Genomic DNA, 15102 nt, shown 5'->3' with positions numbered 1-15102 from the left:
CAGCAGCTGGGGGGATACCTTGTGAATATTCTTGGAAAAGGGAGGAGGGTTGCAGCCTGTCCTAGCAGCTGAAGTCAGGGAGATTAGAGGGACGGTCTCTTCCTCCCTGGGACTCCCCTGGCCCTCTCCAATCTCCACCCCAGCATCCATCCATCTCCACCCAGGTCCTCATTCTCTGTCTTCTCTCCTCACCTGGGGGCTAGGCACACACAATCAAACATGAGTTATTTCTGATTTTATTTATAATATAAAAATGTTCAAGTGTCAACAGTCAGGTGTTTGGACATTTCAGGGCAGGGTTCCCATTTGTTTGTTCGGTGTTTTTTTTTTTTTTTAAACAATTACCTTTTTGACAAATTAGCAGTGGACCCAGTTTTGGGGGGTGGGGAGGACAGGGCTGGAGAGGGAGTGGAAGTCATAGGTGGCTTGGGGTCTGGGAGAAATGGTGTTACTTTATTGCTAAAAGGGGAATCAAATACACTGTGGAGTGGCTCTTCTCGGTCCCAGCGTGACCATGCATCCAATCTAAAGAATCTGAAATGCAAAGGACATGCAGGCATAAAATAGAAAAGACAACCTGTAAACGAAGGTGCTGCAGAGGACGGAAGGGCATCCTGGAGGCCACAGGGGAGGAGGAGCCGGAACTTTGGGGCCCTGGTAGAGCTGCCCCCTCCCTGGGGCCGGGACTGTTGGGAAGACCTCTTTCTCAGTGCCCCCTCCCTTAGCAGCTGTAAGGAGTGGGGAGGCCCCCTCCCCGTTCTGGTTGCTGTCGCTGGGCCTTAAGTCTCCCCCTGAATGTTACCTGACGCCGACTCTAGCTCCAAGCCTAGGATCCCTGCCTTCTCTTCAGGGGGGTCGGGGACTCAAGATCCTGCCTGGGGGCAAAGTTACTCCTGTCCTCATTTCCTTCCTCAGGGCCAATCCCCTCCCTGCCCCCACCAGCACCCAGCAGCCTCTTCTTTGCCGGCTCCCTCTCACCCCTGCCAGCTTGGGATCCTACATTCCCCTCACCCCCACCCCACCCCACAACCCGACTTCTCTCCAGGAGCTCCAGATTAGCGTACAGCAAAAGGCACCACAATATAGGTTTCTATTAAAGAGTCAAAAAATTGGCCCATCTCTTTTTTTTGTTGTTTCTTTTTTTTTCCGAAGCTGTAAATCAGGATGTTACATATAAATAGTTTCCCTATAAAAACGTCTTTGCCGTTAGCTAGTATTATAAGACAATTTTTGCTAAAATGAAAATAAAACATTTTGTTATACCTTTTTCCTTTTATAGAAAATAAAAATATTTTTATTTCTTTTTTTCCTCCTTTCTCTCTCCAGGCGGTGGTCTCTGTTCTCCTTAAAGACAGTGGGGCAGGCGAGGCGGAGGGGGCGGCGGGCGGCGGGGGCCCCTAGAGGGGCGCCGAGTCCTGCTTGCCCCGCGGGGGCGGCCCGCGGCTGTGTCTGCTGCTGGCCCGCGTGCTGTGGCTGTCCAGGGAGTAGTAAGTCCTGCTGTCGGCCGCCGGGCACAGCGGCGGCGAGTCCGAGCGCAGCGCATCGTGCGCCGCGCGCAGGCCGAGGAAAGGCGTGCTCTCGGCCGCCAGCGCCCCGTCCGCGTCGTCGTCCGAGGCAGAGGCCGAGCCGCCACCCGAGCCGCTGCTCAGCGACAGCGAGTCCCGCGCCGCGCGTGCGCGCTGCGCCGCCAGCCCGTTGAGGCGCGAGCGGCGCCAGCGCCGGGGCCCCGCCGACGTCCTGCGGGACGCGCCGCGGGCGCGCGGCCGCGGCGGGGGCGGGGGCGCGCACTCCTGCGTGGTCTCGTACTCGTCGTCCTCCGGGATGCGGAAGGGGCTGGCGGGCAGGCTGCCCAGGCTGCCGCCCAGCGCGCACGCCCCGCGCCGCGGTCCCGGGCCCGCCGCGGGGTAGTAGTAGCTGTCGTAGCTGCGCTGCATGTCCGCGCCGGGCCCGGGCCCCGGGCCGGGGGGCGCCGGCTGCCGCAGTAGCGGCTGCTGCTCCGCCAGGCGGTAGTTGATGGGCGCGGCCGGCGGCAGCGACACTGCGTGAGCCGAGTTGGGGGACGTGATCTCAAAAGTCGGCACCTGCGTGGCCAGCGAGTAGTGGAAGTCCACGGGAGAGAGGCGCGCGGGCGTGGTCAGTGCCGACACGTACCTGCGGGGAGAGGCAGAGGCGTGGGCGGGGGGGCTACGGGGTGGGGTGAAGGAGGGGATCCCGACGGAAAGCAGTGGTCATGCCTGGGATCCCGCGTGCAGGAATCGTGGTGGCACTCCCCACTGACCTTAATTTCCTTAACCTCTCCCAGGCTCAGTTGCCTTATCTGTTAAGTGGGGATAACCACAGTGCTCATTCCATGGCGTCGTTGGGATGATTGCATAAATGTATCAGATGGAATGCAAGTTGCCTGCCTGACGATCCTCCATGAATGATCCTTTGGTGTGGGGGATGCTCACAGCCACCAGGTTTCTGAATGGTTACTTTGGGTCAGGCTCAGAATGGGGCATTTTACATGTACTATCTCATCTAATAACAATGATTCTCTAAGACCTTTATGTTAGTCCCATACTACACATGAGGAAACTGGGACTCAGAACATTTAAGTGGCTTGTTCAGGGTTCACACTACCAGGAAGTGGTAGAGTTGGGATTTGAACCGATGTCAGGCAGGAACCAGGACTTATACTGCAGTGCTCTCCAGAGTCCCCATTACTCTCTTTCTGAATTTCCTGCCTTCCCTCTTTGCCCTCTCCCACATGCACATCCAATTAGCTACCATTCCCCATCTCCTGGAACACATCCTGTGCCCTGCTCTACCCCATCCTGGGCCTAGTTGTTTGCTCTGGTCCAGGGCCTCTCCTCTCCTGTATGCACTTTCCAGAGCAATCTTTTAATGTCACTGTTTTGCTTAAGGAGGCCCTTCTGCTTACCCATCCAGGGCCCACATTCTAAGCAGAACCCAGGGCCATCAGCCATCTCCCTGGCCCCAGCCTACCTGTTCAGACCCAGCTCCACTCTCCCTACAGCTCACCCTGCTCCGGGCACCTCACTCACTAGCCATTCTGAAATGCCTCTGTTGGAGCAGGATGCTCCCCTTGCTTGGAGTGCTCTCCCTGTCTCTCTACCTCCCAATCATTAAGGAGTCCTATTGCTACTGAAAACAACAGCTAAACCTAGCATAGCTGGGTAGGAGGCAGAGAGCTTCGTGCATATGATCTCTGATGGCCTTCATGAGAACCATGCGTGACAGGTGGTTTTTCATGATTTACAGCTGAGGAAACAAGGCACAGGGGTGATCAGTCTGCTCTAAATCACACAGGTGGTGGAGTTGGGCTTTGAAAGGTTGGTCTGGGAAAACCTGGTTGCTTCCTAGAGCCTGGAGTCAGACTGGGTCTCTGCCCTGGTAAGATGGCCTGTCCTTAGCACGTTCCTTCGGCGGCTATGAGCTTCAGTGGTTTGTATCTGTGGCTCGGAGCTCCTCGGGAGCAAGAACCAGGCAGGCCCGCTCAGCGAGGGCTGGCATGGAGTAGGCTAAGTTAGAGCAGGAGAACATTTCCTCTCCCTCTACTCCAGCCTGGAGTTCCCAGTACTATGCACCTTCCTCTGCTCTCCTCCCACAAACCCCACTTGCTAAGGGCCACTGGAGGCTGAGCAAGGTGATGGACTGGCCTCCTGTGACTCCTGGTGGGGAGAAGGGGAGTTTCCTGGTTCTCACTCCACCCATTGCTCGGAAACTCAGTGATGTCTTGATCCCTGGGCCTTGTTGCTGATACTGCCAGGGCCCGCAGTCATTCTTGGCTCGTGCCCAGCCTGCACTGGTCAGTCTCCTTGCAGACAGCCTCCCCTCCCACCCTCCAATCTGCTCGATCTTGGTGTCTTTCTGTTCCCGCTGGGCCATGGGGCCTCTGGGTGACACCAGGGTAGGCCTACCATATGGTCTGGTTTGTCTGGAAGAGCCCCCATTTGTTCCTGATGTTCTAGTGCAATTATTAACATCCCCTTCTATTTTGGAAAGTGTCCTAGTGGGACAATTAAATTAGATGGTCACTCCACACCAGTGTCCATTGGCTCAGCTGCAATCCCAGTCTGTCGTGAACATGCTGGTGACCCTGAGCAGATCATTGAACCTCTCGGGGGCCTTGCTGGCCAATCGGAAATATGGACAGGAGAATCTTTGGGGTGTCTCTGAGGTGCCCTAAGGGTCAGCCCTGGGTCAGTGGTGCCCGTTCTCTGGCCAAGGTGGGGCAGAGGGCACGAGGCAGGAACTGACCTCTCGCTGTGTGGGGAGTCACGCAGGGAGTCTACGGAGTCGTGGTAAGATGGCACGGCAGCCCTGCGCCGCTCCTCCAGGCTGTAGGCTGCTGCCCGCCGCGCCCGGGCCTCCACGCACGCCGGGCTGTTGCACTTGCTGGTACCCACTGATGACAGCATGATGCCCGACTGCGAGTCGGAGGTCAGGCTTTCAGAACGTTCCATGCTCCACGTGTGGCTCTCATGCCTGCAGAAAGTGGGTGGGGGAGAGGTGAGGGATCAGGAAGGGGCAGGACAGCCCAGCAGGTGTGGTCCCTGGTTCTTCATTTCATTTCAGGCACCCTCAGAGTACTGCCCTTCTCCACTCTGAGCCAACGTGTCATATCATGATCTAGGGAGAAGGAGGGCTGAGTGTCCTGTGGATGGGTGAGCTGCCATGTGCACGAGCCTCTTCTTTTCCTCCGTGCAACCATCTTCCCCCCCCCCAGCCTCAGCCCGGGGCCCCCTGTCTGGGACCCTTCCACTCCCATGGTCCTTAGCCATCTATGTCAGGAGCGCAGCCCCACGGACCAATACCTGGGGGCCCTGCCTAGTCCATACCGCTCCCCAGGGAAGAAGGGGGCCAACCATGTTATTTCTTGAGCTCTATGAACCTTCGTCCTTGGCCAGACAGACCTCCCCACTCTAAAGAAAAGGAAGCTAAGGTGGACTAGGTTCATATGGGCAAACTCAGGAAAGGGCATCAAATAGGTGTGGGTGTTTGAACGAGGAGGCACTTTATGCCAGATAACGTGGTGCCGAAACTAAATGTCAGATGAGAGCACAGGGATGCTGGTGTCCCTCTGGGGTCGGTTTAGACTGGAAAAGGGAATCCGGGCTGCTGAGGATCTGGATGAACGTCTAGTGGTGGGTTCCGGTCTAAAGCTCTCCACCTCCCTCCTCTGACTCAGGGGGACCCTCAGTACAGAGGCGAGCCTGGCTGGGGGGTTCTCTGTGTGTCTCCAGGCAGACACGCGCCTGGCTGGTGCCCACCTGTGGCTGGAGGTGGGTGTGGCTGTGGAGCAGTGGTGAGAAGGAGAGCAGGAGTGGCTCCCAGAGAAGGTGGTCTCGGTTTCCCTCCGGATGACATGGTCCGTGGCTGGCACGTTCTTGGAGATGTACTGCGGGAGACACAGTGTGGCAGGAGTTAGTGACGGGTCCCCGAGTCGGCCCTCCTTCCTGGTGGGGATGGGGGAGCCACGCGCTAGGCTTTAGGCTGGGGAGCGGTCCGCTGGATAAGTGACTCGGTGTTAGGGCGTTAGGGCAGCGATGGCCCCAGCAAATCAAGCCCTTCAGGAAGTGGGCAGAGCGAGGCCAGCCGTCCTGGTGAGGCTAGGCTAGCAGGCAAGGCTGGGCATGGTGTGGGCCGGCTGCCGCCCTGGCCCGGCCCGGCAGGGGGCACGACAAGGCCGGCTATCCAGTGAGGGCTCCAGGGGGGTTCTGGGAAGGCCACTCACATCTGCCATCTGGATCTCCTCGGGGTCCAGCCGGGGGTGGCTGGGCCCATTGGCCAGGCTCCGGTTCTGGTGGGCTGGGCACATGTTCTGCCGGAGGTGGTTGTGCATCTGCTTCCGCTGTTTTCTGCCCGGGAGAAGGGTGTGTTAGCCTGGCGTGTCCCCCACGCCGTGTATGAAATTCCCGCGCTGTCCCTCCAGGGGAACTCTTCTAACCTCTGGCCGTGATGCCCCCCCCCCCCCCCGGCAGTCTCCTGCTACTGCTTTCAGCCAGGACCCCGCCCACCTGCCACCTCCACTGTCACCACCAGCTTGAATTCGGCAGGACCGGAGCAGAGCGCTTCTGCGCTTTGGCTCTGCTGAGAGACTAGACCTCCACTACTTCCTAGCTGTGTAATCCTGGGCCAGTTACTTACACTCGCCATGCTGTGCTTTGCTCATCTTAAAGAGTGTGACCACTTACCCACTGCAAAGTCCACTGAGAATTAAGAGCTGATAAAATACTCAAGCACTGGTCCATTCACTCATTCACTCACTATTTCTTGGGTTTTTACTATGTGCCCGATGCTGTTTTGGAACAGAGAAGGGGACGGACACAATCCCTACCCTCATGGAGCTCGAAGGCCAGTAGGGGAGGCAGATTAATAAACACATAAACAAATTAATGAGCAAGGTACTTTCAGGAAAGTGCAACGAGGACCATCAAACGCGGAGCTGTGGTCAGGGGCTCGTGGGACCACTTTACTTTGGCCATATTAAGTGCCTAATACGTTTGTTCTGTAATGATCAAGTTTAGTCACGTCAGTCCCCTGCTGAACGGCCTTCATGGGCCCTCTCTCACGGCCCTCTCCGCACCCCAGCTTGCCGTATCCTTGGGGGGCTTGCTTCTGATCCGCCCCTGTGCCGGCCTTCTCTGGTCTCGGCAGCTCTGCACACCCCCTGGGACCCACTCAGCCGCTTCACCTGCCAATGCCCGCTCTCCCCCCAGGCTCAGCCTAAAAGGTCCCCCCTCAGGGAAACCCTTCTTGCCCTTCACCTGAGGTTCGGCCCCCCCTGCGACGTATCCCGTTACACCGGACATCTTGCTTAGAGCCCTGGCCCTGCGCCTGGCAGAGGGCCTGGTGTCCAGCAGGCATCGAATGCAAGTTTGTTCAAGAATGAATAAATGCGCTGGAGGTTAGAGTAGGGGTTTGCTTTCCCCCCAGTTCTTGACCTCAGTTTTCCTTCTTGGGCCCAGTCTCCTCTGGGCTCCTTGGGCCTTAACTCCCAAGGCTGGCAAGGCCTTAGATCCTAGAGATGGGCGTAGCAGGAGTCAAGACTGAGGGACTCAGTACCCTAAATGGTGGTTATGCCCAGACCCTTGCTTTCTAGATAAGAATGGATGGGACAGAGCTATCATTTTTTTTCTGTATTACATCACTCTATAGTCTTCATGAGCTCCCTGTCATTTACAGGATAAACCCAGGCTGCCTAGCTTGGGATTCAATGCCCCATGATACCATCTGGGTTCCAGCTGTCTCCTTAGACTCATGCCTCTCTTTTTTTGACCCCAGGCCTTTGCTCCAACTGGTCTGGGCTGCTCATGCTCTAGGAACACAACTGATCCTTTCTGGCATTTGTCTGTCAGCTTGCACTATTCTCTAGGAACTGCCCAGCCCCCTTTCTGCACCTTTCTTCCCTTGCCCCGAGGTTCTGCCCTCACTTTTCCTCTGCCCAGAGGTGACCTGGCCCCATCTTCTCTGTGTTCTAGCCTAGACCTCTCCCAGGTGGGACTAGACAGTGCCTCCTGAGGTCTCTTTGTCACCTGGGAATGTAGCCTTCCTTTCTGTGCTTCCTCACCACCAACACTGCCCCCGCGCCTGCCTACTTGACAGGGCAGATGCTCCTTCACAGTGCCCTCCGAGGTACCTACCAGGATCATCCCTACTCTATAGATGAGGACTCAGAGAGGCCCATCAGTTTGCTCGGGGTCATGGTACATGGGAGAGCTGAATTCGAACCCAGATCTGTCTTCTTCCGACACCTGTGCTCTTGCTGATTCTTGTTCACTCCTCTGGGGCCTGCCTCCTCTACCCTCTGCTCCTGCTTCTTGGCCCAGCCCTTTGGCCCCGCACCAGCTGCAGAGGCCCCTGAAAGGGCTGTTAGGGCATAGGAGGGTGGGGAGGGGGTGTGTGGGGGGCAAAGAGAGACTGTCCTCACGAAAGCCCCCCTGGAGGCGCATCGCTGGCTGGCCTGCGGCAGGCCCGGGTGTCTGCCACTCACTTGGTCTTGCAGTAGGCGACCACGCAGACGATGCCCACCACGAGCAGAGCCACGCAGATGCCGGTGATAGTCAGGACCCTCTTCTGGTACAGCTCCTCGGCTTCTGCAGAGGCAGAGGAAGAGGATGTGAGGGGGCAGGGCAGGAGGCAGACCTGTGGGGACAGTGATGCAAAGACGCCCTCCCCTCCGCCCCCAAAGCTTCGGGCTCCCTCCAGCTCAGGGCCTCCCAGCTCCTTTGCATCTCCTCCTTCCCCAGCGAGCCCCTCCCTCCTGGATTGCCTTCTGTTGCCCCGAAATCTACCCACGCATGGATCTGGTCCCAAGTGACTACCCCTGGATTCACCTTCCCGAACCTTACACCCTGCCCAGAGCGTGTGAATGGCAAATGCAGGGGGATGGGGGTGGGGGTGGGATGGAGGTGAAATTCCAAAGGCCATAGGAGAGGGCAACCCAGCTTGACCAGCAACCTTGCCCTACTCCACAATGGCCTGGTGGCTTCAAAGAGCCTGGATGGGTGGGGGAGAGCTGTTCTTCATGGCAGTGAACAGGTAGACCCCGGGCAAAGGCCTGGCTTGCCATTTCAGCTTTTCCAAGAAGTTGGAGAGTGGCTTGTTCTGGGCTGGTGACAGGACATCAGACCCAGAGGTTGGACCCAGGAGGGATGCCAGGAACAGGGACAGAGTGGCCCAGGCCCATGGAGTGGGGCATGGAGAGAAAGGCCTTGGTTTGTCCCTGGGCCTGGACAGCACGTGGCCCTGGCTCGCTTCAGCCTTTCCTTTTGCTTTCGAGAAGCCAAGAGGCAGCAGAGCCCCTGGTGCCTAGGACGGTTCTTGCGCTCGAGGAGCAGCCCCTTTCTGAGGAGCTGAGCTAGGCTGGGCTTCAAAGCCCTCAAAAAAGAACCAGCTATCCCCTCCACCTCCCACTTCTTGGTGGGGCAACTCCTGCCCTTCCAGAGCAGAGAAGACCAGGAGGAAGAAAAGGAAAGAGGTGACAGCAGCAGCCTGGACACCCCCTGCCGCTCCCTGCACCTGCCTGCTGGCCCCTCCACAGGGGCACGCTGAGGCTAGACCCCAACACCCAGGTGGAGCCCCGGGACATGTCCCTAAGTCCTCGGGCTTGTGGCACCTGCTGCGTACACCCACCAGCAAACACTGGGAGTACAAACCCTCCAGACACACATACCTTCAGGACTATGCCTATCTGTACGCAGACAGACGCCTTCACAAAGGTACACTCGCACGTGTCAGGAGAAGCACACGCACACACACGATCATGCGGTCTTGAACAGCCCTCCACCCTGGACCCCCATCTCTGGGCTCTGTGGTCCATGTCCTGCCTCCAGTTCTCATCCCTGCCCACCCCCCAGTCCTCTCCAATGGGGCATCTGTCTTCTGTCTGCTCCGAGACCACTCTGGTCCTGGTCACTGACAACCTCCTACTGCCAGGTCCCCCGGTCATTTGCTTCCCTCTCAGCTGACTCCCCCTGTTGGGTCCACTCCCCTCTCTCTCCTGCGTGTCCTCCTCCCTCACTGGCTGACCTGTTCAGTTGCTGCTTCCTACTCTTCCATGTGGGCCGCAAGGTAGTAGAAGGGGCTCTCAGGCTTCTTTCTTTCCTCCACCTGCCCTCTCTCCTCTCATGATCTCACGCAGCTCAGAGTTTAAAACCATCTGTACGCAGGTGACTTCTCAGATTTGTATCTCCTGCCCTGATTTCTCCCTGAGCTCCAGACTCCTCTACCCAAGGGCCACGGCCAAGCAGAAGCGCTGATTCCCCAGCCTCTTTCCAAACCTGCTCCCTGCCCGTCCCATGTCGTCAGGGGCAGCACCCCCTCTCCTGTTGCTCAGGCCCCAGACCTTGGAGTCACTGCCGATGACTCCTTTCTCCACACCTGCTCTGACACCTGACGCTTCAGCCAGTCTTCTCAGCTCCGCCTCCCCAGTAGATTCCGGATTTGACCACTTCCACCACTTCTAGCTCAGTCCAGGATGGTGTCCCTTCTCACCTGGACAGGTGGGCACCTTCTGACTGGCTTCTCTGCTTCCACTCCTCCCCAGCCCGTCTCCCAACCCCGTCTGTTCTCTGCCCCAAAGCCAGCAGATCATTTATTCCTCTGCTGAAAACCCACAATGGCCTCCCCCTGCAATTCGAATCCAGCCCACACACGCACCATGGCCTCAGAGGCCTGGGTTACGGTCCCAGCCTTGCCTTTACATCTCATCATTGGTCCAGTCCCCGTGTCTGCTGTGTCCAGAGGTGCTGTCATCCCTTCCGTCCACTGAATCAGGCAAGCCCGCCCCGCCCACCGTCCCTAACTTGCCGCGCCCCCTCCTCCAACACTCCCCTCCACTTGTTGGCAGGCCTGCCTACTTTCCATCAGGTTTTAACCCAGATGTTAGCTCATCGCATAAGCCTTCCCTGGCCACTCGGCTAAGGTCACTCCCTCCCCAGCTAGGCACCCTCCCATTACCTTCTTTTATTTTTGGTATGGCACTTACCACCACCTGATATCTTTCCTGTTTGTTGTCTGTCTCATCCTGTGAATTTGAGCGCCAAGACGGCAGGGACTCTGTGCGCCAGAGCGCCATAGTCTGGCAAATTCTGGGGTTCAGTAGATGTTTGTTGAGTTGGTGCATGAACGGACATCCAGACCACCATCACAGACACACATACGTGCACACGCGGCCGCTCACCTCCATACCCTCACAGTTGCACCTGCACGACGCTCAACCTTCACACAAAGATGTCCCGCCGCGCGCCTTCATGCACGCAGCATCCCGCACCGGGGGACCTAACAAGGTGTGTGACGTCCACCCCCCACAGGTTCACCGCACGCATCCTGCCACGATCACACATGCCACGCAGACTCAGCCCCTCTCCTCCCAACCCGTCAGCATCAGCAGGTAGACACACTCCTCACAGACCTCGAGCCCTATCTCCTGAGAAGAGCTGATGGGGCGAGGCGGTGAGGGAACCAGGGCCTCTCCAGTCCTGCCTCGAGAACAGCCTTTTCATACTGTAGGCTCTGCACCGCATCTGAGGTCTGACCCCACCGAAGCCTCCACTCCTCTGAGCCCCTGCCTCTCTCCTGCTGTAACATGTCTGGACATTTGAGGCCAGGGCGGAGCCTCCCAGCACAGAGAGAGGACAGACCGACCCCTCCAAGTCCCTTCCCACTCAAGGTGTCTCCCAGGGGCCCGGGGGGGCAGTAGTGGGAGGGAGGTAAGGTTCTGAGCCGGGGAGCAGGAGGGCAAGCACCAGAGGCCAGCCCACCCTAGACCCTCGCTTGTCTTGGCCACAGGCGAAGAACACGCGTGCCATTGTGGAGACAGATCATGGAGGGAGCGACAGCCCCAAGCGGATGGCAAAGCCCGGCAGACAGACACAGGGCAGGGGGCAGAGACAAATGGGTGAGATCAGCTGCCAGTGCAGGTGCAGAATGAAAAGCAATGGAAATGGAAGTGGGAACAGGAAGGAGGATTAGAGTCGAACTGAAGAGGATGCCTCTCTGCACAACTCTCCACGCCAGGATGCCGTGGCTCCAGGACACCAGCTCAGGAGGCTGCTCCCCTGGGAGGCCTCCCAGTGACTGGCCTCAGGCCAGGGGGTGCTGCTGTACCCTGGGCGCACAGTCTGAACCCCGGGGTGCTCTGCTCTTCTGAGCTGCTTGTCTCCCCCAAATCAATGTAGTTTATGATAGGACATCTTGGTGGGGCCAGGGGAGATTTTTGGACTCATCCCTTTTCCATGTTTTGGAAAGGAGACTCAACGTCCAGCGAGCATGGTGTGAGAGGCTGCGGAGAGGGGCGGTGTGCGTGGCACTGACTGACACATAGAGCTCCGTACCCTTTAGTTCAAATCCAAGGTGCTCTGGCAGAAGAGAGGAGGGTCAGAGAGGGGAAGGGATGGAGGGAGAGACAGAGAGATGGGGGAGCGGGGAGGGTGGGGGAGGGCGGGGGGGGAGAGAGAGAGAGAGAGAAACGTTGGTCAGGACGCTTCAGACACCAGCAGCCAGCCTGTGAGGTGAAAGCAGGTTAGTGGTGTCCCCTCCCGGCCTCCTGAGCCCCTGCCCTGGCACCCAGTCCCCGAGAGCCCTGAGGGGGTTGGAGAGAGGAAATGTTAGGATCAGCAGGCAGGGCAGGTTCTTTAGAGATGAGCTGTGGGGTTAGTACCTGGTGGGGAGGCAGAGGCGCAAAAGTCAGTTGGCAGATGTCCCCAGGGAGGAAAGGTGAGTGGGGGTGGCAGCCCGAGGAGTCCCTGCTTTTCCCCCCCAGCTCCAGTGCCAGGCCTTCCACATTCTCACGCCCCTCCTGGAGACCCCTGCTTAGCCCTGCGCTCATTCACGGGGCCCTTTTCTCTGTTCAGAACAAGGGCGTGGGGGGGCCCAGACTGGCCCTTGTCCTTGTCCTGCTTCCAAAGGCGTGGTTGGTCTGCCCACCTACTGGGAGCCCGGGCATGGAGACTCCTGAGTTTATGGGGAGGGGAGGAGGCTCCAGGCAGCAGGTCACTTCTCCACATGATACCTCCAACACCCTAGAAGCCTATGGGGGCCTAGGCCTTGGGGTTTGAGCCTGATTTCATTACTTAGGAAAGCCAACTACAACTTGTAGGAAGAGCCAGGTGGGTTCAGCTGCAGAACACATGTGTCGAATGCGGGGCCAGCTGCACTTTCTGAAGTGGGATCTTATTGTAAATGTGTGCTTTCAGAGCCCTGTGAAGTGGGCACCCATACCCTAGAGGGGGTTAGATCAAAGGGCTCTGCCCAAGGATCAGCCCTGCCCCAGACCCACTGCGTCTCCAAGTGCTCTCGGCCTATCCACCTCTCAGGCTCTGTTAAATTGGATCTCTGGGAGCTCTGCCACCCGGCTACGCTTCACAGTCATCCCAGACAACGGGATCAGGGTCTCGGGCCTGTGGCTGAGTCCGCTCCTGTCAACAGTGTTTCTGAAAAGCTCACCTACCATTCTCATGTGGCCAACACCTGTCTGCAGGCTCCAAGTCTCAGTTTTGTCCCTACTGTGCTGTGTGCACATGGGCAAGTCTAGTCTCGGTTTCCTCATCTGTCAAAGGGGGCCACGCATAGTGAGAGGAAGAGGCGAGAGGCCTGGACAGCGGGAGGCTCGGTGCACGTACAGGAGCCCAGTTTATGGCCTCCCCGCGGGCACAGTCAGTTCGTGAGGTCCAGGGAGGAGGTGAGATTGTGTTCTGACATTCTCTTCTCCTCTAGAGGGAGGAGAACGTGGGGGCCATGAGCAGGAAGTGCGGTGCCCTTCCTGCCGATTGGGTCTCTGGGCCCGACTGGCTAGTCGTGAGGAAAATGACCACCTGGAGAAGCGCGTGGGGTCCGAAAGCCATTGAAGAGTTTTCTTCTGCTTCTCTGCTCTGGGAACCAAGCAGCAGCGTCTGGGCCTCCTAAGGGACCCCCCCCCTTTCAGTCAAAGGCCAGTCCTGTTTGGGGTGGACCAGTGGTGGCCGACAGGACTGGTGAGGTCACTGAGAGCTTGCCCAGCCTCCAGGAAGGCAGCCCTGCTTCCCTCTCACCGGGGATAGAGTCTGAGGGGCCTGTGGCTGAGTCCGCTCCTGTCAAAGATGTTTCCCACTCAGCATGTTCATAGGCTGCCACTCCGCCAGGCTGGAGCGGGGCCACTGAGTCACAGACGGGTCCTACCGGGTACTGACCAGTGACCATGGCAACCTGGTGCTGGACTCCCACGAGGGCCAGGTTTACCAGACAACAAACGAAGTCATCATCCTGGCCGTGTCCAATGACACGCAGTTACGGGGGCCTGGCCGAGGAGGCCATGATGCGGGCCCCTGATGAGAACACGTGCTCATGCGTTTGCGCAGGTGTGTGCGGGGGTGAGCAGATGTGTGTTTTGCATGAGTGCAGGCATGTGCTTGTGTGTCTGAGTCCGTGTGAGTACATGCGTGTTTGCATGTGTGCGAGTATATGCTTGTGTGTGTGTGTTCTTTCACTTGGAGGGTATAGAGATGCACAAGGTTCGACTCTTGGGAAATGGAGGGGCTGTCAGGGGAAGAGGAGAAGCTTCAAAGTGCTATCATGGGGGCGCCTGGGTGGCTCAGTTGGTTAAGCGACTGCCTTCGGCTCAGGTCATGGTCCCGGAGTCCTGGGATCGAGTCCCACATCGGGCTCCCGGCTCAGCGGGGAGCCTGCTTCTCCCTCTGACCCTCTCCCCTGTCATGCTGTTTCTCTCTCTCTCTCTCTCTCTCAAATAAATTAAAAAAAAAAAAATCTTTAAAAAAAGTGCTATCATGGCCACAGGCGCCGTTTCCGTGGCCACTGCAAAAGGTAATCTGGTTTACAGGCTGTCTAGGTGGAGGGGAAAAGTCAGACGCTGCTCAGGACTGGGAGTCACCACCAGGGCACTGGTGCCGGCCCTCCCGCCCCCACCCCATACCAGCTGTAGCTGGGAGAGGTGCTAGGCTGCCCTCCAACCACGGCAGCAGGCTCTCTGCCGAGCCCTTCCTACACATCACTGCACTTTCTCCTCACGGCAACCTTCGAGGCATAAATATTACTGTCCCCATTTTGCAGATGAGAAAACAAACTCAGGTTAAATGAGGCCCCAGAACTGGTAAGCTCAGCAGCTGGCTGGCATCTTCATTCACATCTGTCTGAATCCAAAGCCCGAACACTTCAGCTAGCATTTTCTACTGCCTTTGCAATAAGTATCTGATAGAACAATGCACGAAGTGCTCTGGGCCAAGTGTGTGAAGAATATAAATCCTCCCGAAAAGGTAACAGCAAGGAACCTGATAACGCTAGGCAGAAAGAGGCCTGTGGAAGCATTTCTAGGCTTTTTCTGGGCTCCCGGGGCCCTGCTGACCCTCTGAGCAGCTCTGAGCTGGAAGTTGAAGCAGCCCAGCTGGCAGAGAAGCTTGGCCAGTGGCCGAGTTCTGGAGGCTCTGCTCCTTGATTCACAATGGGCTGGGACTCCCTGTCCAGAGCAGTCCCGTAAGCCAGGGAGGCTCTGGGACTGAGGGTGCAAAGGAATAGGCCCTCCACTGCCTCTCTACCCTGCTCCTTAGCCTCGGCCTGGCTGCTCTCTTCCCTCCTGAGGCCCCTCCTGACCTCTGGCCCTCC

General features: G+C 57.8%; 1 protein-coding gene across 3 annotated transcripts in view; it reads right to left on the bottom strand.

The window, feature by feature from the left end:
* Positions 1-224: 224 nt before the first annotated feature.
* NRG2 (neuregulin 2) overlaps positions 225-15102 on the bottom strand; it is a 179279-nt gene continuing 164401 nt past the window's right edge. For 2 of the 3 annotated variants that reach the window (XM_032425479.1, XM_032425480.1), the window contains exons 6-10: positions 8000-8102; positions 5741-5864; positions 5277-5404; positions 4264-4491; positions 225-2151 (exon numbers count right to left, since the gene is read on the bottom strand). In XM_032425479.1, coding sequence (XP_032281370.1) covers positions 1398-2151; positions 4264-4491; positions 5277-5404; positions 5741-5864; positions 8000-8102 — 1337 coding nt within the window. In that variant the 3' untranslated portion in view covers positions 225-1397. Of the gene's footprint in view, positions 2152-4263; positions 4492-5276; positions 5405-5740; positions 5865-7999; positions 8103-11843; positions 11868-15102 lie in introns of all 3 variants that reach the window. The other variant, XM_032425478.1, reaches the window with a different exon arrangement.

The sequence above is a fragment of the Phoca vitulina genome, unplaced genomic scaffold, assembly GCF_004348235.1.
Source record: "Phoca vitulina isolate PV1807 unplaced genomic scaffold, GSC_HSeal_1.0 scaffold32, whole genome shotgun sequence".
In the NCBI taxonomy this organism is placed as follows: domain Eukaryota; kingdom Metazoa; phylum Chordata; class Mammalia; order Carnivora; family Phocidae; genus Phoca; species Phoca vitulina.
The sequence above is the reverse complement of the archived record's forward strand: the minus strand, read 5'-3'. Positions and strand labels throughout refer to the sequence as shown.